Source organism: Dicentrarchus labrax, unplaced genomic scaffold, assembly GCF_905237075.1.
Source record: "Dicentrarchus labrax unplaced genomic scaffold, dlabrax2021, whole genome shotgun sequence".
NCBI lineage: Eukaryota > Metazoa > Chordata > Actinopteri > Moronidae > Dicentrarchus > Dicentrarchus labrax.
In genome coordinates, this window is record NW_026136704.1 from 34,470,487 (window position 1) to 34,491,241 (window position 20,755).

General features: G+C 41.1%; 1 protein-coding gene across 1 annotated transcript in view; it reads right to left on the bottom strand.

The window, feature by feature from the left end:
* Nucleotides 1–3,374: 3,374 nt before the first annotated feature.
* si:dkey-22o22.2 (neural-cadherin) overlaps nt 3,375–20,755 on the bottom strand; it is a 113,943-nt gene continuing 96,562 nt past the window's right edge. Inside the window, exons 22-34 of the mRNA XM_051399225.1 lie at nt 19,857–20,092; nt 15,868–16,145; nt 14,766–14,980; nt 12,615–12,742; nt 12,319–12,446; nt 12,100–12,211; nt 11,018–11,198; nt 10,540–10,706; nt 10,154–10,418; nt 9,695–9,875; nt 9,348–9,598; nt 8,256–8,413; nt 3,375–7,896 (exon numbers count right to left, since the gene is read on the bottom strand). Coding sequence (XP_051255185.1) covers nt 7,225–7,896; nt 8,256–8,413; nt 9,348–9,598; nt 9,695–9,875; nt 10,154–10,418; nt 10,540–10,706; nt 11,018–11,198; nt 12,100–12,211; nt 12,319–12,446; nt 12,615–12,742; nt 14,766–14,980; nt 15,868–16,145; nt 19,857–20,092 — 2,972 coding nt within the window. The 3' untranslated portion in view covers nt 3,375–7,224. The remainder of the gene's footprint in view (nt 7,897–8,255; nt 8,414–9,347; nt 9,599–9,694; nt 9,876–10,153; nt 10,419–10,539; nt 10,707–11,017; nt 11,199–12,099; nt 12,212–12,318; nt 12,447–12,614; nt 12,743–14,765; nt 14,981–15,867; nt 16,146–19,856; nt 20,093–20,755) is intronic.

Consider the following 20,755-nt stretch of genomic DNA (forward strand, 5'->3'; position numbering starts at 1 on the left):
TGTGTGTGTGTGAGAGTGAGACATATATAGGGTATTCTGGCAGACAGATTCCCCCCCCGCATATATACATGCTACCCCCCTTTAAGAAACTCCTGTAGATGGAGGGCATTGTGTCGGCCTGGGAAAGCGTGGCCTCCACATACACATGTATACACGTTTATGTTCCTTTTGGGGACATGTGATATGGCACCAGCCTTTTTTCCTTCTGAGGACCCCTTTTCTATCATTTATTAAACTGACTCAGTGACATATTTCATAGATATAATCAGTAGCTGCAGGGAGTTTGTGTGTTTAATGATTTTTAACAATCATTCAGACTTTATAAGCTTCTTTTTCTTTTTGGACAATTTCTCCTCCTTGACGTTTGGTTATTGTTCTATTAGACACTTTACATTAACTTACACAGAAGTGAACCAAACGCTGAGAGAAAGACCTACCTGTGTGTATTTTTTAAAGTTTTCTTTCACCCCCTAATAAGCAAGAAGGCCTTAACATCGTAGTTAAGCTCGATCAATATTGAAATATATCAATAAATTAGGTCCGTACTTGGTTACTGTGTCACAAAAAGGCTGCAATTAATGAAAGAAATTGTGCTGTGTGGCAGAAAAACTGTTTTACCGTCAGTGAGTTTATTTTGGGACATTTTATGGTTTACACTTTATCTTCAGCGTCAGTACGTCAGCATGATAGCCTCAGTATATTAGGATGTGTAACTATTCAGTTTTTATTTACAGTTAAGTTATAATTTATCTCCAGGGTGCAACAGCTTTTATTTATATTATATTTATATTATAACGAGGCTGAGTTTGCACCCCACTGCCAAACTCATCTGCGTTACAGCACATTAACCTCCATTCATTGTTTGCAACAGTGCATACGCTTCATGTCAACTCAATGTGCACTCTGGCTCATGTGCTTCGGGGTCGGGGGTCAGGGGTCAGGGGTCGGGGGGGGTTGGGCTACTTCTATTGATCAGCTTTTTAAAGTCTCAAAGATTCACTTTTTCTACAATAATCAGGAAGATTTATTTGATTTTTGATTGTTAAATTCAAGATGTATGATGGATTATATCAACCAGGGACGGCTGGCAGTGAGAGAGTTAAACGAGAGAGATAAACTGGAGCTGGAGAAAGTTTGGGGTCAGGGGTCAGGGGTCACAGTCTGGGTCTGAGCAGTGGGAGGGGCCTGTATGATATGGGCGGGGCTTCTCTGCTGCTGCAATGTGACAAACAGGCAGGAAATAAAGTGGCCAATCCGCACTGAGCATGTGCAGTCTGATGAGCTATATGACAGTTTATAATGTTTTTGCAGATATTTACAGTTTATTTAATAGATTCAACTGTTCAGATAAGATAAGATATGTACTTTATAAATCGCCTATTGGGGAAATTGGTTTTTCAGTCTTTTATTTTTTGATTTTATACACAGGCTGAAATACACACTTCATACACTTGTGGACATGCAAACAGGGAGAGAGATCGTGAAGTTAAATTCAAGTTTAATACTAATAAAACATTTATAAAATTAGTGACAATTAACAGTACAAAGTATTTGTTATGTAATTGTACATGGATTTGTTTGTTAATTGACAGATATCTTATATCTTAGATCTTAATTATTATATAATTATCACAATAAAAACATTGAATAAATGTTGTTTATCAGTGTATAAGCATTGGTAAACTGTCCAAATACAGTTTTTATCAGTGAAAACAGCAATAATTACTGTAATTACACAGATTGTGACTTTTATTAAATGGTAAATGGACCTGTACTTGTATAGTGCCTGTCTAGTCTTCCGATCATTCAAAGCGCTTTTACACTATATGGCACATTCACCCTTTCACACACATTCACTCTGTTCGATGGGCCAGCTAACTCATTCATACACATTCACACACAGCATCGGGAGCAATTCCGGGTTAAGTATCTTGCTCAAGGAAACTTCGAGATGTGGCTCCAGGAGCCGGGGAATCGAACCAACAACCTTCCAATTAGGGGACGAGCCGCTCTTCCTCTGAGCCACAGCTTACAGTTCTATAACTTTTAAAATTCTGATTAAAATAAGAAAAATCTGATAACAGCCCTCTGCTGTAACTTTAAGACTGATTATTTGTATTATAGCAGAGTTCACCTGTATTTATAGCTCATTGCATTGGTTTTACAGTGTAAATGTCTTTAAATATTAAAAGCCAACAAGATTTTATGCAAAATGAAAGCTAAAATTAATTATAAAAAATTAAAAAGTTGGCATCCAAGCTGCTGTAATATTATGGTTTTTAACTTTTACAGTGTATTTGAACTACATAAAGTAAACAATTTAATGTCCATGTTTGTATCACACACATACGCTTATAATGTCGCATTTAAGTCACCTTATATATTCATAAAATATACTTTATCAAACTGCCTTCAGAAGAGAAACTTTTTTTTTTTAGACAGTTTATTCAGAAATGATCAATTAATAACCAAAATGACTATAATCCAGACAAAATATTTAATTTGGGATAATAAAATGAAACTGAAGTGTCAGTGAGTGATACAGAAAATAATTCAGTCCTGTGTAATATCAGAGTTGACCACATGGTGGCAGCGTTGCCTCACAAGTAAATATAAACCTCCACCAGTCAGTCAGAGGAATAATACTCTACTCTCATACTATAAATACTCTTAAATATATAATAAAATCCCAGTAAAAGTACATAAGAATTAGAATCAACATATACCTAAAGTAAAAGTACTTTTGCAGAATATTATTTTATATTCTGATATTATGAATGTTCCCCTGGATAAATAAATCTAAAATAATACATCATAATGTATAACTTTATTATACTTTGTATTAATTACCTGATCTTACAAGTTTTTAAATAAATGTATGTCAGTAAAAAAAAGCACCATATTTTCATCCAGCAGATACTACAAACTATTTGTATTGCCACCATATGAACTGCTTACTAAAAAAATACTTCAAATATTACTTTAAATACTTTGTCAGCTGTTTCCAGATTCAAGAACTTTAACTTACTTATAATTTTTAAGTTGAGACGGATACAGAAGTCACCATGGCAACCGGGGGGGGAACTACCTGCTGAGGAAAGACGCTCACAAGCTACAGAACAGCTACTAACTGGACCTCACTATTGCATGGTGCTGCTATATATAACAACTAATTTATCTCAATCTTACTGAAAGGCATACAGAACCCATGTTTTACTGTTTTATTTTGAAAGGGGGTCTTTTACTTTGATAGTACAAACAAACATCAACAGGTCCCTGGTTATGATGGCATGCTAATATACTGAGGCTAAATCTAACAGGTCCAAGGTTAAAGTTTTTCAGGTATATTTTAACACACAAAAAGCACCAGAAGGTTTTTGGGGAAAAGCCATTTTATTAAAAGTCATATACAAAAGGAATATTCCGTGTTAGGTTGCTATAAAACGTCCATATGTACAACAATATCATACAGATCAACGCTGCTCAGTCGAAGTTAAAAACACTTTTACACACACAGCACGGACAACATCTGGAGCTTCACATCGGCGTAGAAAAAGACACCCGTGTTGTTTCATTTGGATGCATAGCTTTGAGTCTTTGAAGGGCTTCTTTTATTCTGAAGAGAAAACCGACTGTTGTGACACAAGAATCGAGAATCAAGTGCAATTCGAAAAAACCTTTAAAATATCCGATTGTTGCCGTTTCGCCAGCTGAGGATTGAGTTACGCACTTCTCCTTTAAGAGTCACTTTTATCAAGTAGAGTTTGTATAAAAACTCTTTGATTGTTTCCTAAAAACCCTCAACGGGGGAACGTTGACTCCCTACGTATAAAACTACATTCATCAGACGGTGCAATGACAACATACGCAGCCGCCGAGAGGTAGGAAACAACCGCTGGTTTAAAGTCACCCAACAAAACCGCTGTTTCACATTTTCTTTAATTTAAAAAAATAAAAATAAATCACATTTGGTTGTTTGGAAGGTGGGAGGGGCGAAACACGCCTTTTAAAAAGCAAAGAACGCCATTTACAGAAGTTTATTAACAAAATCTGAAGTCAGTCTGCCAGCTGAGATCTGAGAGCGTCAAACTGAAGTTGCTAAAATAAAGTTCTGTACTGACCCTCAGGAGTCCAATAACAGATGAGAAAGCCTTATTAAGTAATGTTTCTAAATTCTAAACTTCAGATTCAACTGTCAGATTTGTTATAAAACATGTAGATTTTTGTCTTTTATTTAAATTTATTTCATATTTCTGTAATCAGAATAGATGACAGAATGTTAAACTCACAAACAGTTGAAAACGGCTTCGGTAAAATCTGGATTTTGTGCTTCTTTTTCCGAGCTCTCAAACCTGAACCTGCAGACGACTCAAGCTCTTTGTTTTGTGCTTCGACAGTTTTGTCATTAAAGAATCTGCACACGCTTTCACATTGATGTGATTTTTGCTGTGTTTTTCCAGCTCCGAGGACGTCGTCGAACAAACATCTCGACGTTCACGAACACCGACGGCCTGACGCCATCCGCGATGTTAACACAAGTTTCTACAAGGGAGTACAAAAATAATCTCTTCTGAAAACAATCTATCAAATCTTATGTTACATGTTGGAGGAGGAAAACGTGTTTCAGGCTTTTATTTCTCTGCGTTTTTTTGTCTTTTGTTTTTTTTTCAGTCCTGTCCGAGTGAATCGTCCACTAGTGCAACAGGAAGGTAGAAAAGAGAAATTAAAAGCTGGTTGTTGGAGGTTTAATCTGCAGCGAAAGCAAACAAAGAAAACAAGACGGTGAAAGGAAAGTTCGTCCTTGAGGTTTGAAAAAGAAGAGTGTCGGGGCGCGGGTAAAAAGATTAAAACGCTACATTAAAACACCCTTAAAGAACCTCCAGTCCTGTTTGTGAGACTCAAGGCCTTAATGTTGTTAACAAATGAACCAGGATCATTTCTTGTGAGATTTCTGACAGTTTGATGCTAATATTCCTCCAGAGGACATAAAAAAAAAGAAAACCTTGAACCCTAAAAGTCCACATTTTTTCAGACTGAGAACTCAGCGACCCACAAAGAACCACGAACAGAAATAAATACGCTGAGCTGCTTTAAAGAGCCGGAATAAATAAGGATGTTTGACATGTTCCTGTGGGAAGCTGGTACATGAACCCATAACTCTGAAACGAGACCTCGAACATTATCTGGTTTTTCTACACGAACAAACATCGGGGTCACGTCACAGCGAACCCCCCCTCGACCCCTGAGAGGCGTCGGAGCCTTTCGCTTCTGCCGTCGCTGCGTTCGCGTCGCATCACATTCTCCGTTCAGGATGAGCTTTGGTGGCGTTTGTGTCGGCGCTGCAACAGTTTTGTTGTTCCATAAATGTTTTGAAGTAATATTTTAAGCAAAAATACTTAAAGTTTGAGGATTTTTCTTTGTGTTTTGTGAAAATAGAAATCTTTAGGACAAAAATAAGACCTTTTGAGACTGGACTTTGGTCTGTGGGAAAACTTTCACTGATTTTAGTTCTAGTTCTTTAATTAAGAAACTCACAGACTAACAGATAATGAAAATACTTGTTAATGGTAGTCTTTCTTGTATTAAAATTGAACAAATACAGACTGAAGGACACTGACAATATAAGAAGTGACGCTTTCAGGAGAAATAAATACACAAGAAATTAGAAATTCAAAGGTTTAAAGACTGAGTTTACTGTCAGTGTCTCTCAGTAACAAACACACTGAACCAGTTTCCTGTTGATTGTTGTTAAGTTTAAGCAGCGGCCACATAAACCAGTTTGATTTACTCACGTTCTCTGCTGCTGCTGCTGCTGCTGCTTTGTGCCTCATGACTGAATGAACTTACAGAAAGAACAGTTGGTCTTAGTTTTAAAGGGACCAACAGCCAATCAGGACTGAGAATTTGAAAAGGCGTCGCCCGGTGCAGCCAATCAGATTTTAAGGCCCGATGTGCACCTACGCAGGTGTTTTTAGTTCTTTCAGCTGATTAGTCTCAAGCACAGTGAGGGTGGAAAGTTCATAATCTTTTAATTAATTATTTAAGAATAAACAGAAATAATAGAATTTAGTTATTTTGTTTTATTTGTTTGTTTCCTGCCACTCTACAGCTCCACATCCAGTCCAGCAGGTGGCAGTAATGCACATACAGAGCTGGTTTACCAACTGTCATTAAAAAAAGCTTCCTGAGCTTTAATTTGAGCAAAGTAACCATATAAATAAATATTTATATAAATAAAGTTTATTATTATTATTATTCTATTTCATTATGAGTGCACTATTTTTAATCTTCTTCTTCCCAAACATGAACTTTAACGAGGTTCAATCAGCCGAAAAAACAGAAAGTATCCGTGTGTTTGGACAGAGAGTTTTAGTATAAATTGATAATATTCAGTCTATGATTCAGGGTTTATTTGTAATTTACTTGTTGAGGACAATAAACAAAGCTGGACTACCAACCTGGAAAAGTGGGTAAATATGTCCTATAGTATCAGTCATCAAAAATTATGAATATTCATAAATAAAGTTAAATAATTTACCACAGACGGGTCACTTTTGCATCAGGATTTCCTTTGTGAGACAATGTGCAATAATTAATTCAATCATTTTATAAAAGTAAATCCTCCAAATTAATGATTAAATTGCAATATTGTGATATCCGGTGTATCCCATCTGCCTCACGGCGGATCAATGGAGCTCAGATTCTCTCGGTGAGGTCTGCACGATGTGGTAAAAACATCCCATTGCAGTTATTTTGCAATATGATTCACGATTATTGTGGAAATTTATGCATCACAAATTAAATTTTCACTGAAAAAAAACCCAATTAAAATCATGATGCTGTGAAGTTTTTTGGAGTCTGTAGCGAACATGTTTTTTTACCTGCTCATTTTAAGCAGCTTTCCTCCACTAAAGTTTACAAAATATTATTTTTAATGATACATTTTCTCTCGTTTTGATCGATAGATATAAGTGGGTATCATCTGCATAGGTGGCGACTAATTTTCGCCTTTTAATTATAAAACTGAATTATATGGAATTAATAAACCTGTTAATTCAGAAAAAAAATCTGGTTCTGACGTTCAAGCAGCACTTTTTAATAATCTGATATTGATTGATTGATTGATAACTGATTGATCATCCTGGGTTTGGTTTGTTTCAGATGGGACGTGAACGCAGCACCGGCTTCCTCCCTGTCTGTACTAACTGTGTGTCTCGGCGCCCCCTAGTGGTGGTGCGGCAGGAGGTCGTGGCTGTGGCTCCTCTGTATGTATGCCACTGCGTCCCTGTACGTGAGGGCCAGCTGGGGCCGGTCGTACATCTCGCTCAGAGCCTGGAACTTGGGGCCCCACCGCGACAGCCTGTCATAAACGAACCCTCCTTCGTCATCCTCCTCCTCCTCATCGTCGCCGGGCGCGGCGGTAATGTTTCTACGTGACGCGGCCGACCCCAGAGAGCTGAGGCTTCCCGCCGACGACCCCGAGCCTTCCACACACCAGACGTGGTACGAGTCGGGCGGGAACGCATCGCAGTCGTTGTCCGCCTCCCAGATTATTCGCGACACGTAGCTCTTAAAATCCACGTGAGAGCGCGAGCCCGACGGGGCGTCCGCGTAGCCGCCTCCGTCGCTTGTCTCCACGTCTCTGCCCACGTGAGCGGTGTAGTTGGCGTAGGTGGTGTCGCTGGTGTAGCTGTTGGTGGTGGCGTGCTGTTGGTGGTGGTGATGGTGATGAGGGATGCTGAGGTAGGGAGCGCCAGAGCTGCAGGAGGAGCTGGACGGGTGAACCTCCTCCTGGGAGCCGGGGGAGGACTTGATGAGCGGGGCGGTGGTGCAGGACGAGGACTGAGACAAACTGGAGCACAGCGGACGCTTCAACTCTGTGATGTCGTATCCGTTCTGGGAGGAAGGAGGAACACAAGCAATCAATGATGATGGAAATTAGCTGAGTAAGGTTTTACATTAGCACAACATTAGCTTCCATGTATGTGTTATGTCATCTTTTAACCACCCTCAGGGGCGGGGCTTATGAAGGGTCAGCTGAAGGCTTTGTGGTGTAATTGTATTTAATAAAAGGTTTAATTAGGAATATTTTAATATTTTTGAAGAATGTGACACATTGACAACGTGTGTGAGTTTCATGTAGCATTAAAAAAATTACATTTCTAAACATATTTTACATTTTTATCTGAATTTCCTTATTTATGTGTGTGTGTGTGTGTGTTAGTGTGTGTGTGTGTGTGTTAGTGTGTGTGTACCTGGTCCTGCTCCCCCCCTCCCTCCTCGTTGTAGTTGAGGATGTTCTCTCTGATGTCCTCCCAGCTCTCGTGTTCAGCGGGGATGTGGTAAACTCCTCGCTTCCTGAACTTGTTACGGCTGCCTTTCTGGTTCCACACCGTCACCGCCACCAGCACCGCTACACACACACACACACACACACACACAGAGAGAGAGAGAGTGAGTGAGTGGGGAGAGGGGGGAGAGGGGGGAGAGAGAGGGGGGAACAGTATAAATATGCATCTTTGCGTAAATGTGCTTCTGTGCCACCGGGACAGATTTCATTTCCTTCCTGTATATTTGTAGCAGGCAGCAGCTCGTTAACTGAGTCTCAGTCAGTTAATTAATATTAAGTTTAATTACTGATAATTACGACAAACAGGTGAAAAACAAACGAGCCTGTTGGTGGGAGGAGAATCAGCCATCAGCTTCCTGAACTATACGTAACAGCTGATTGTTCTGTGAACGTTACGTAACTGAAATGTGTCAAACGCTGTCTGAAGGTTCCCGATCGATTGCTGATGGGAAAGTTATTGATCAGTTCAGTTTGGAACAAAAGGTCTTTAGAGGAGACGGTTGAGTTGACGTCACGCTCAGTCTTTTTCTCACTCTGAACAGTTGATGTGAATAAAAAGAGAATCTGCCTGTTTTATATAATATTAACCCCGTAATGTCTGACGCAGTCTATTTTTAAAGTGCTTATTGGTCTTGTCATTTACATATGTATGGGCATTTATTGATCACAGTGCGTTTTATTTTAGCTGATTCTTCAGGGGAGAAAGAGAAAGACGACACGCAGCAAATCAAACCCCACTCAGCGTACGTGGCGTGCACCACGAATACATTAAAACTGATTAAAATGGGATGTGGGGCCATTATAAGTTTATTATAAGTTTTTGATATGGCTCTAAGTTCACTCTCTTACCGTTTGGCTCGTGTTGTCTAAAGTTTATTGTTTTAAACTTCATTATAGTTCAGGAAACTTTTAATTAATTAATTAAAGTGTAATGAGAAAGTTCTCCTCATTTGATTCTCTCTAAACGGAGCTCATGAATAATTCTCCGGTCCCTTACCGAAGAAGACGAGCAGACACATGCTGATGGCGAGGATGGAGCTGGGGCTGAGGGCGGCCAGCCGGTGACCTTTGACCTGACCCAGCTCGCAGCGCTGACCCCTGAACCCCTCCTGGCATCGGCACCGGTAGCTGTCGGGCGACAGCGCCTGGCAGACGCCGCCGTTACGGCAGGAAGTAGATCCACAGGGCGACGGCACGCAGCGCTGCTGACCTGAGTCATCTGTCACCGTCACCTGACCGCCGGGGCACCTGGGAGACGAAGGGAGGGGACGGAGAGCAAGATGACATCAGAATAAAATCAGAAAAGTTTTCCAGATGTGAAGCAGCGGTGTGACAGTCTTTTACCTGCACTGGTGTTTCCTCCACAGGTCGATGCAGCGCAGCGGGCTGCGGCACGGCTGACTGCTGCAGGCGTCGCTGGAGCACCCGGAGGTGATCCCTCGCCTCTCCAGCACCGTCACCAAGTCCCGGCTCTGCCCGTCCAGAGGCAGGACCTGACCGTTAAAACGAACGTCCTGCAGACAGCCTGCGGGAGGAAACGTCCACAAATCAATAAATATTATTATTATTATTAACATACTGAACACAATAACTGCAGGAAGTTTGAGTAAAAAGCTGATTATTTCCTGTGAATATTGATCAGAGATGAGTTTTACTGATAATTTGGTAACTTTTTTGTACATTTCTTTACTCTTAATGTACTTTTGGAGCATTTAAAGAATTAAAGCAGCTCTTATTGTGTCACATTGATTCTTCTGGGTCAGTTCACTAAGTAACTGAATCCAGATCAGATCCATGTCTCACCCTGAAAGTCGGCCTTGTCTCCGGCGGTCGGGCCGTTGCCGACCATCACGCTGGCCGGGTGAACCACGATCTCCCTGCGGCTCCCCAGCCGGGCCTGGACCTCCCGTGAGCCCCCGCCCTGCTCCAGACGCAGGGTAAACAGGTTGTCATGGCGACTGAGGCTGACCAGGACCCACTGCCCGATGTCCACCCGCTGGCCGGGGAGCCGCAGGGCGTGGGCGCCGTCACCGAGGTTGACGCGGACAGACAGGTGACCCTCCATGATCTGAAAGAAACTACAGCGTGAACTTTCCCGAAACCTTCCCACAATGCATCACGTCTCTCGTATTGATTGGTGAACGCTGCTTAAAAGGGTCAGCCAATGATCGGCCGACTGGCGGACTGACCTCCAGGACGATGTACTCGGTGGCTTCCCGGGACGTCACGGAGAGCAAGGTGCCCGAGGTGGCTCTGGTTCGGAGGAGCAGCTGGATGTTTGTGCGGCGAGAGCTGCCGCCACCTCGGAGCTGATAACGGACGACGCTGCCCGAGTTGAAGGAGAACTCTGGGACGGCTGAGGGCGGGAAAGAGGGAGGTCATATTTCACTCACACAGATAAAAACAGTTCACCAGCAGTGGTTTGACAACTGTTGGCAAACAAACGCTGTAAAGAACATTTATCTGATGATTGTTACTCGTTTTAGCTGAAAGTGGAAAGTGGAAGTTTCCAAACAAGCTCAAAGTCAAATATCAGTTTTTCCACAACAAGCTGGTCAGTTAAACCCACAATAACTCTCTACGACTGCTTTTTGCTCTCTGTTTTAATATTTTCATTCAACACGTGATCCCTTCAGAGTTCAGGCTGATGCCGCCAGAGTCCCTCACCCCTGTCACACTTGTGTCCGGTGTATCCTGGGTGACACTCGCAGCTGAAGGAGCCCCAGTCGGCGAGGCACGAGGCCTGAACGCCGCAGGAGGGTCCGGCTGCCGTCACACACACCCCGTCCGTCAGGCTGCACCCGGGGCTGCTGTCCACGCTCTCACCTGGAGACGCCAGGTCGTACACCTGAGGAACAGAGGCAGAAAGAGGATTATCTGTACCACCTTTATGAAAGAGCGCTGAATACAGCCGCCATCGGAGGAGTTATTCTCCTGCTTTGAGTCTGAAATGCAGTGAGACTGAATTTGACATGCACTGAATGTCTGAACATGCTGGTTGTTGGCAGCCGTGCAGTGTTTTCATTCTGCGGTGTGTCAAACCACCTTAACGCTTAGCAAGAGAGCAGCTCTGATTACAGACGCCTGTTAGGATGGATTATGTTCCTCTTTCTTTTAAGCAGCTCTTGTTTTGTCATAAAACTGTTGGGTCATGAGAGGGTTCATCCTCCTGGGGAGCGTGAAGCATGCTGATGGTGGCGCCAGAGGACAGTTCAGAGGGTCACTAATCATTATGCTTCATCCTCAGGGAACCTCTGGGATAATAGTTTGCTCCGGACCAAAGTTTAGGATAAACACGTTCAATTTAAGATCATATTAAATGCATTAAATACTTATTTTACACCAATACTGGCAAAAAAAGAAGCACAAAGGATATGAAGGAAAATCAGTATTGGTTCTATGTTGATTTCCTCTAGTAGTTGTTACAGCATGATCAATACAATTCTTCCCAGAAACACATTTAAAAGTGTCTGAAAAATGCAACTTTATACAAATAACATTAACTTCATTCATCCAATCAATTTTTAAAACCTGTCAAAATCATATTTAAGACTTTTTGAAGGCATTTTGGGAAGCAGAAAGAGCCGCAGCTCGACGAGGAGGAAGGTTCTCTTCAGTTATATCATATCTTAGACTGTGATGTCGGTAAACTCACACCATCATCTGTCCAACCGCCGGCACACACACACACACACACACACACACACACACACACACACAGACACACACTCACACACACAGACAGTTACCTGGCTGTCCACCACCAGGTTGCGGATGCAGCCGGTGAAACTGCGGTAACGGCGATGAGGAGACGTTTCCTTCACTCCTCCCAACTGAAGAGGCTGGAAGACATTCAGATATCTGAGGAGGAAGAGGAGGAGGAGTTTTCAGATTTATTTCTCTTTATTAAATATTTATAATAATAAGTTATAAATTCTCAGTAAATGCGTCTCCGGACTCGGACTCACCTCTGGTTTCCCGGCGTCTCTCCGGCAGCTCTGCAGCCGGACTCGTCCGTCTCCTGAGCGTCCCCCCCGACTCCCTCCTGCTCGTTCACCGCCACCCCCCCACACTGGTCCAGGATCAGCTGCACGGCCTGAACGCAGACAACGAGACACACACGTCAACAACAACAACTGACTGTTGGCTCGTTGTTATTGTCGGCCATCTTTCCTACAGTTTATAGAAAGTTCAAGTTCACTCCATCCGTCGTTTCCGGCTGTATCGGAGGCCTTTCAAACTGTGGTATCGGAACCAATCCTACCTTTCCGTCACTGATGATGTCGAGGCGATGCCAGCGGCGGTCGGTGACGGTGGATTTCGGCGGGAGCTGCAGGGTCAGAGTTCCTGATCCGTGGTTTATACTCAGAGCTGGAACCCCGTTCCTCAACTCTGGATGAGGAAACAAAGGAAGAGATTCTTAGTTTTCTATTTTACTGCCCACAGTCCAGTAAACCCACACAATTAATAAATATATAGTTTAAAGTGTTTCCTCCTGCTTTGTTAACGTGAGTGTGTAAACCTCCAGCTGACTCAAAGAAATAAATACATCTGGTACCTGAAACATGAGTTAAAATGTCGCACATTTGAGTGGTCATTACAAAATTCGTACTATTTTTCGTAACCTTTGGTCTCATTTTAGCGTCTGTACATGGAATTAACAATATGTGGTGAAGAGAACGAAAGTAACGGCAGAAGAACAATGAGACTGAGCGCTTGTTTCCATCCACTGCCGATTATCTGCAGTTAGTTCACGAGGTCAGCAGTAGGTGGCGCCAATTCTCTAGTCGGAAAAACCAGAAGAAGAAGAGGGCGCAACAAGATGACGTAGATAAAAGAGCGATGAAAAAAACAACCCAGAAAACAAGATGGAAATACGACATTTGTGTTCAAATAACCGAACAGCAAACAGAACACGAGGGAGAAGAAAGAACCAAATACAGAATACAGACAGAGAACTGGATAAAAGTTCCCTAAAATTACCAGTAAAACTGATCTCTGATCAATATTCACAGGAAATAATCTGCTCACAATTCATTCAAATCTCTGGTTTCCACCAACTTCCTGCAGTCACTGAGTTCACTGTTCGGTTTATGAGCTGGTCAGTTAACTGAATGATAGAAAGGGTCAAAGGTCGGGAGGCAGTGAGTTACAGAGCCATGGGAGCGATGAGGAGACATGATTCAGTTTTCCTCTCCCTTTAAGAGCGTTCACTGTCTCACGGCCACGTTATTGAACATGTTGAGTAAAAAAATGCTTCACGGTGATCAATGGCCGCGGCCGCCTTTGATTTTTCCCTCCCCGGTGTCACGCAGCAACCGCCCCGGATCAATAATTACATAACTTTAACGCCACGGGATTATGCAAGAAGTGTTGGAAAGGCCATCTGCAGGCTAATCCGTTAACGCCACATCGGGGCCCGCCGGGAGCTGACATTAGAGTTTATGAAGCTCTTTGTCCGCCGAGGAAACTGTCTTCACGGCGCCGCCATTGAGTCACTCTTTGTGTTTGTTGAAGAAGGACGAGCGGCACGTTCCCACCAGCACTGCGAGATTATAGCGTGGTGGTTAGAAGAATAATGTTTGAACTTTTAGTAAAAGTAAACAGACTTACAAGACTTTAAATCATTTCACTGAATTCTCATCAGTGAGTTCAGAGTTTCAGATATTTACACACTGATTGTCTCGTAGTTGCATTCTGGTCTACTTTCTGCTGCACTTGCTGTTTATAAAATACATGGAAATATTAATAAAAGTACAAAAATAACTGCTGAATTTACATGTCTAATGTAAAATAACTGTAAATAATCATAAAATGACTGATTATTTAAAGAAAATTCCCTTTTTTTCACATAAAAAGATTAAATACGTTTGTAAATTTATGTTTTTGCAGATATTTACAGTTTATTTAATAGATGAAACTGTTAAATTCAAGTTTAATACTGTTGATACATTTCTTAAATTAGTGACATTAACAGCAAAAAAGTATTTGTTTAATTTTACATGGATTACTTAGTTAACTGACAGATATTTTGTATAATTATGAAAGTTTTCACAACACAAACATTGAATAAATGTTGTTTATCAGTGTATAAGCATTGGTAAACTGTCCAAATACAGTTTTTATCAGTGAAAACAGCAATAATTTCTGTAATTTCACAGAAAATGACTTTTATTACAGTTCTATAACTTTTAACATTTAGATTAAAATAAGAAAAATCTAATAATAATTGTACTATATCAGAGTTCACCTGTATTTATAGGTCATTTTATTGGTTTTACAGTTAAATATCTTTAATTAAACATTAAAAGACAAATAACACAAGATTTTGTGTAAAATAAAGCTAAAAACTGTATTTTAATAAAATAAAATTACTGTATTTTTTACTAAAGAACAACCTCGGCGGCACACTCACCCACGGCGATGAAGTCCTCCTGCTCGCCGGAGTGGGCGGGGCCGAGCGGCCCGTCGTAGAGGAGCAGCCCGTTCGCAGACTCAGCCAGGAACTCCAGGGAGATCCTGCTCTGGAAGCAAGGCATGATGGGAGGGAACCAGGCGTATCCCTGACCACCGAAGCTGTGTTTGGTCTGCTGACACTCGGGGCCGTCGAACATGGGAGGACATTTACATCTGAGAGACAGGAAGAGGTTGTTTCATTGGTTTTTATTTATTGACTTCAATTCTGCTCTTATTATTGTATTCTGGTATTCATTATTTTACTGTCTAATTATATTTTGTGTATCACAGCTATATTATTATTATTATTATTATTATTATTATTATTATTATTATTATTATTATTATTAAGAATAAATATCACTATACCGGCTTCCAAAGATCCTAAAATATATAAGATTATTATTATCATATTACTAAATTATACATATATTATTATTATTATACATTCCATTGTATTTTGATTTTATTTATATATATTTTTTAATTATATTTAAAAACCAGAAAAGTTCATTTAACTCAAACAATTGTTGAAACCGATTACATCAAAATCTTTAAGTGAAACAATTTTTTTTTAAGTAGCTTTAGTAACTTTTTTTAATTATTATTGTGTAAAAAAACGACTAGTAAAATGTATTTAATCAAGAATGAGTTTGTGTAACTTTAAATGTTCCATGTTTCAACATTTTAAAATAAGTTATCACATCACAATGTATTATTTAACATCTAAACTCTGATGACCAGTCTGTATGATTGTTAAAAATAACAACAAAAAAACATAATACAGACAAAGAATTGTATAAAAAGTTCTTAAAAATATCAGAAAAATTAATTTCTGATCAATATTCACAGGAAATAATCTAAAAAAAAAGCATAAATTCATCCAAACCTTCCTGCAGTTGTTGTGTTCACTGTTTATATTACAGTTTATATTTATATCCTCTGTATTTGTTGAATAAAGTCAGTTCACTCATTGATAAACCTTAAATAAATCACTGTTAGAATAATAATAATAATAATAATAATAATAATAATAATAATACACCCCTCCCTGTGCCTACCTGTATCCCAGCGGCCCGTCCTGGCAGCTGCCCCCGTTGAGGCAGGGGTTGGTGGGGTAGGTGGAGCAGGGCAGGTGGATCGCCTCTCGGCCCCGGCAGCCGCACCGCGCTGTCGATGAGGCCGACAGCGACACCAGAGAGGTGTTGCCGCTGCTGAGCGCCACCGGGGCCTGGCTGAACGCCACGTCGCTGCTGCAGCCTCCGGACTGACCGCAGTCCGTGGACGGACAGTCGTCCACGCCCACCTGAGAGATGGTCGCGCCCAACGAGGCCTCCAGCTGCAGGGCGTCAAAATAAGAGAATTAGATTAGTATTTTTTATGATTTATTAATCACGTTTGTAAGTACCTGAACACTAAAAATGACCTCGAAGAACCTAAAACATTGTCTAACTGTAACGAGGATAAAAATAACTGACTAACTAACGCGAGGCTAACTGAGAGTAAACAACTGTTGTAACTTAGAACTTCTGAAGTAAAAGGAACAAAACATTTGCAAGAATCTAGAATAAACTGAAACCAAGTTGAAACCAGGATAAACTCGCACAACGGACCGTCACTAACTGAAACTACTAAATAACTTTAAACTAGAAAGAAGCCAATTAAGCTAACCAAAGCTAAATTAAAACTAAAGTTAAACTGAAGAAAAGAAACTGAAGTGAAGGTAGTTAACCGAATCTAAACCTAGCGTGTAGCTAACTGAAACTAATATTAAGTTTAAACTAAAAGTATTATGAAACCAAATAACCCCCGAAGAGAAACGGACTAATTGAAAGTAACAGGAGACATAAAACTACAACTAAAACTAAATGTGGGCTGAATGTAAAATCTAAATAAAGTAACATTGGGACAAAAAACAAACAGCACTATTGAAGTTGTGAGTTGTGTTTGAACATAATAGAGAATTTCAGAGAATGACAGCAGCTCTCTTTCATCTCACGTCTACCTGCATCAATGATATCTGAATTTTACTTTATTTCCCTTTAATGTTATTTATGCACTTTGGTGTTTCTCTGTCATTTCCCCCTCCTGTTAAAGTTTTTGCTGTCATTTACTTTCTGTTCACCCGTTTTCCTGCTTGTCACCTCGATTCTCTGCTCTTGTTTTGTCTTTATGGGTGAGAGGTTTTCATCAGAGTCCCTCAGGGTTTCCTGTCTCTCTCCAACTGTGTGTACTTCTTTTTTTTTTTAGGGGAGTTTAGTTGTTCAGCTGACGCTCTTATATCCACAGTGACTTACACTCCCCAGGCAGGGCTTCAGTGTTTGGCTCCAGAGCCAGTTTTATTGGATTTATCTGCCATTGTTGTTCTGAATCAGATTCTAAAATTTCCTTTTAACCTCAGATAATAAGACACGCCTTTCTTCTGCGGCATTTGATGTACAAGTTATTTTTAATCATGCTGTGTGCTTTGTTCTGGTAAATGGTAAATGAACCTGTATAGTGCCTTCCGACCACTCAGAGCTCTTTTACACTACGGGCCACATTCAACCTTTCACACACATTCACTCAGTGATGGCAAAGTCCATTGAACAGAAACTAACATTCATACACATTCACACAACGATGCATGGCATCGGGAGCAATTTGGGATTCAATTTGGGGTTCAGTATCTTGCTCAAGGACCCACAACCTTCCGATTAAGGAACGACCCGCTCTGCCTCTGAGCCACAGCCACCGGTGGTGTTTGTATTCAATACTTTCTATCGACTTAAGTCTGTATTTTTAACAGTACATCCAGAAAAACGCGATTATGCGCAATTCAATGCATAATCAGCCAAAGTCTGCATATTTATTCATATTTTTTCAAAGACGCCGCACTTTCACCGCATAAATTGCGGATTTCCGCTCAAAATACGCAGGGCTTGCATGATTTCATAATCCCTCGTCACATATATCTTAGCAGAAAGTTGAAAAATGTTGCGTTTACTTCACACAAGAGCAGCCATTGTCCCCTGTTGCCTAGAACGTTATGAAGTGACGTAATTACGCGACATGAACATCATCGAAAAGCCGCAAACCCCGCGATGAAGCCACAGTTTTTGCAAGTTTCCGCAATTTCATCGCATAAAATTGCATAAATATCCCGCATATTCCATCGCATTTTTTAAGAAACGTGCCGCATAATCAAGGATTTTTGCAACAATCACAAAAAAACTAGTTTTTCTGGAAGGACTGTTTTAAATAAGCTGCTGAATGAGATACTGAATCTGTCCTGACACTTGGACACAAAATGGCTTCAGGAACTGAACTTGTGACTACTCTACTAATTACTCAACCTTTGCTCTTAAATTTAGTGTTTTAATGCAGTAGCTACACGTAACGCCTAACGTTAACTCTTGTTTCTCCGAGAACTTAAGATCCAGACTTACAGGAGGTTTCTACCGGGAGCCGATGATCCACAGAGGTCTCCTCCTCTCCAAAACAAACTGACCCGCTGATTAAAACCACTAAACACACTGAATAAAGCAGTTCCACCTTAAACACACTGAATAAAGCAGTTCCACCTTAACAATCACTGCTTCTCCCACGCTGTTGGACAGACAAAGGACGTCCCGGAGGGGCTGCGAGCCGAGCTGCTGCTAACGTTAGCTCAGCTTGTTTCTCTGATAACTTAAGATCCAGACGTCCGATGACTAAAATCCTTCATCCGGTTCAAATCTAGAGTTAAAAAGCACCAAGATCTAAACAGTGGATGGTAACAATGTGGCTTCAGACTGGATCAACAGTCAATGTATGACAGCTTCTGGCAGACAACCACAACGCTGACGCAGGCACAAAGGGGATATGACGCCATCTACAGGCGACCGGTGAAACGCAGCGTTACCTGAATAAAATGACAGATTTATCTAAGTTTGAACATTGGAAACATTTGAGATAATGTAAGAACTCAACTACATATAGAATATAAAACTAGAGTTTATACACATTTTAAGGTGTAAATGCCACATTTTATATCTTCCATCACTTTTGCTCAGTAAACGTGTGTGCACACGTGTTAAACACGTGTGTGTTTACATGGTTCACTAACTGTCGTCACCTTCCTGCCTGACCTCAGCTCAGCAGCTGCTCTCGTGCTTTTAATGGATGTGAAATATTCATATGCACGTACAGCAATCTGTGTGTGAGTGTGTATCATACGAGCAGCCCCTCGTTGGAGATACGTGTCCGCATGTCAACCTGCGACCTCCATATTCAACCTCTGCCACGCGTGTGAGACGGAGCGTTAAACGGTTTACAGAATGTGTTAAGTGTCTGTAAGTGGCCGCTGAAATGTATGTATGAATGTGTGAATGTGATGTTTAATTGATGTGTAATTAATGTATCTTTAACCCTCTGTGTGCAGTCGTAATTATGAGTTCTGTCAGCTGATCTCCTCCCTGCTTTCACACTTCGCTCTGACTCAACAGCTCTTAAAGTTTATCCTGTGTTCTCCACATTTAAAGGAGTTTTTTGGGAGACAGAAAAGAGTCAGCCATGAGTCAGCTTTTTTGTGTCACACAGAACATAAATTAGAGATTTAAGGCTTTTAAAACTCGCTGTGGTGTTTGTTTTAAACGCTTAAAATTCATGTGAGATAAACTCTGAAACAATTTCAACCTTGTACATTTTTAATCAATTGAGAGAATATTTTTGTGCCAAATTAAAAACCACATTTTGTAGATCTTTTTAACCCCTTAAAGTCTGCAACCAGGGCGCTCGAGAATTTAAAATGACCAAGAAAGTTTTACGGGCATCAACAGTGTGTCCTCACACAAATGTGTTACCACAGACGAGATTAAAGGTCCAGTGGGGCCACCGTAGATTCTCCTACACGCTTCACAGCTCGTTCTCATTCCCACGTCGTCAAATACAGACGCGAGCAGTGTTCAGTTAGCTTATGTAATAGCTACAGAAGCTAACTGACGTGACGTTCCTTTAAACCCTGAATTCATCAAAGGAACATTGACTTTAAAAAAGACCCCTATTACCTATACACTAACTCTCTCCTCACCTTGGCTTTGTTCGCTGCCACGTAGCCGTGCAGCTTCTCCGCCTTGTAGTACGGCGAGCCGTGAGCGGCGAACCATACATTGAGCGCCTTCTCTCCCCGCTGGCCGGCGCCGCCCACAGAGAAGATTTGGACGTTTTCCGGCAAAGTCTGCAGGAGTTCGGCCAACATTCGACCCAGACGGGAGAACCGGCTCTCTTCACCTCCGCTGCTGCTAAAGAAGTCCTCCACTGTGAGGTCTGAGAGAGGAGGAGGAGGAGGAGGAGGAGGACGGTTAACAGATTGATTTAATTAGTTTATAAAGCTTCAGGGGAAATCAGCTGCAGCATGAAAAAGCAGAGACATTATACTTCCAGATGAATGAAAAGATTAAAAATACAAAGACTGCAGCAGCCATCAGAGAAAAAGAAGAGCGGATCAGTATCACGTTACAACATGAAAAGTTCATTGTTATGTAAGAGATAATGCTCGACGAGGCTGTGCGTCGGGACGGTTCTGGCCTCCACTTCGCCCATTAATTGACCTCAAAGGGCATTAACCCGCTTATACCATCATTATTTCATATTTTTAAGCTTTTTTCAATTAAAATCTAAAGTTTTTTTACAAGCCATAACTCTGTTTCCCTGGTAACACCTGAGGGTCTAACTCATACCTGGAAGAATCATTACCATCCCATAATGTTCTAATGCAATGGAAATGTTGTTTTGCTCCAGTAAATAGGACAAACCTTAGCTTCGACTTGGCAACAGGAGATATTTCTAGTTCTCTCCGCTCACAGAGGCTCAGCTACGAGACAGATAGCTACGATACGCTACTCAGTAGATGTCCCACAACAGGAATTAATAGACACACAGCAGCCAATCAGAATCCAGTATTTACCCAGACCGTGGTGTAAAACAAGA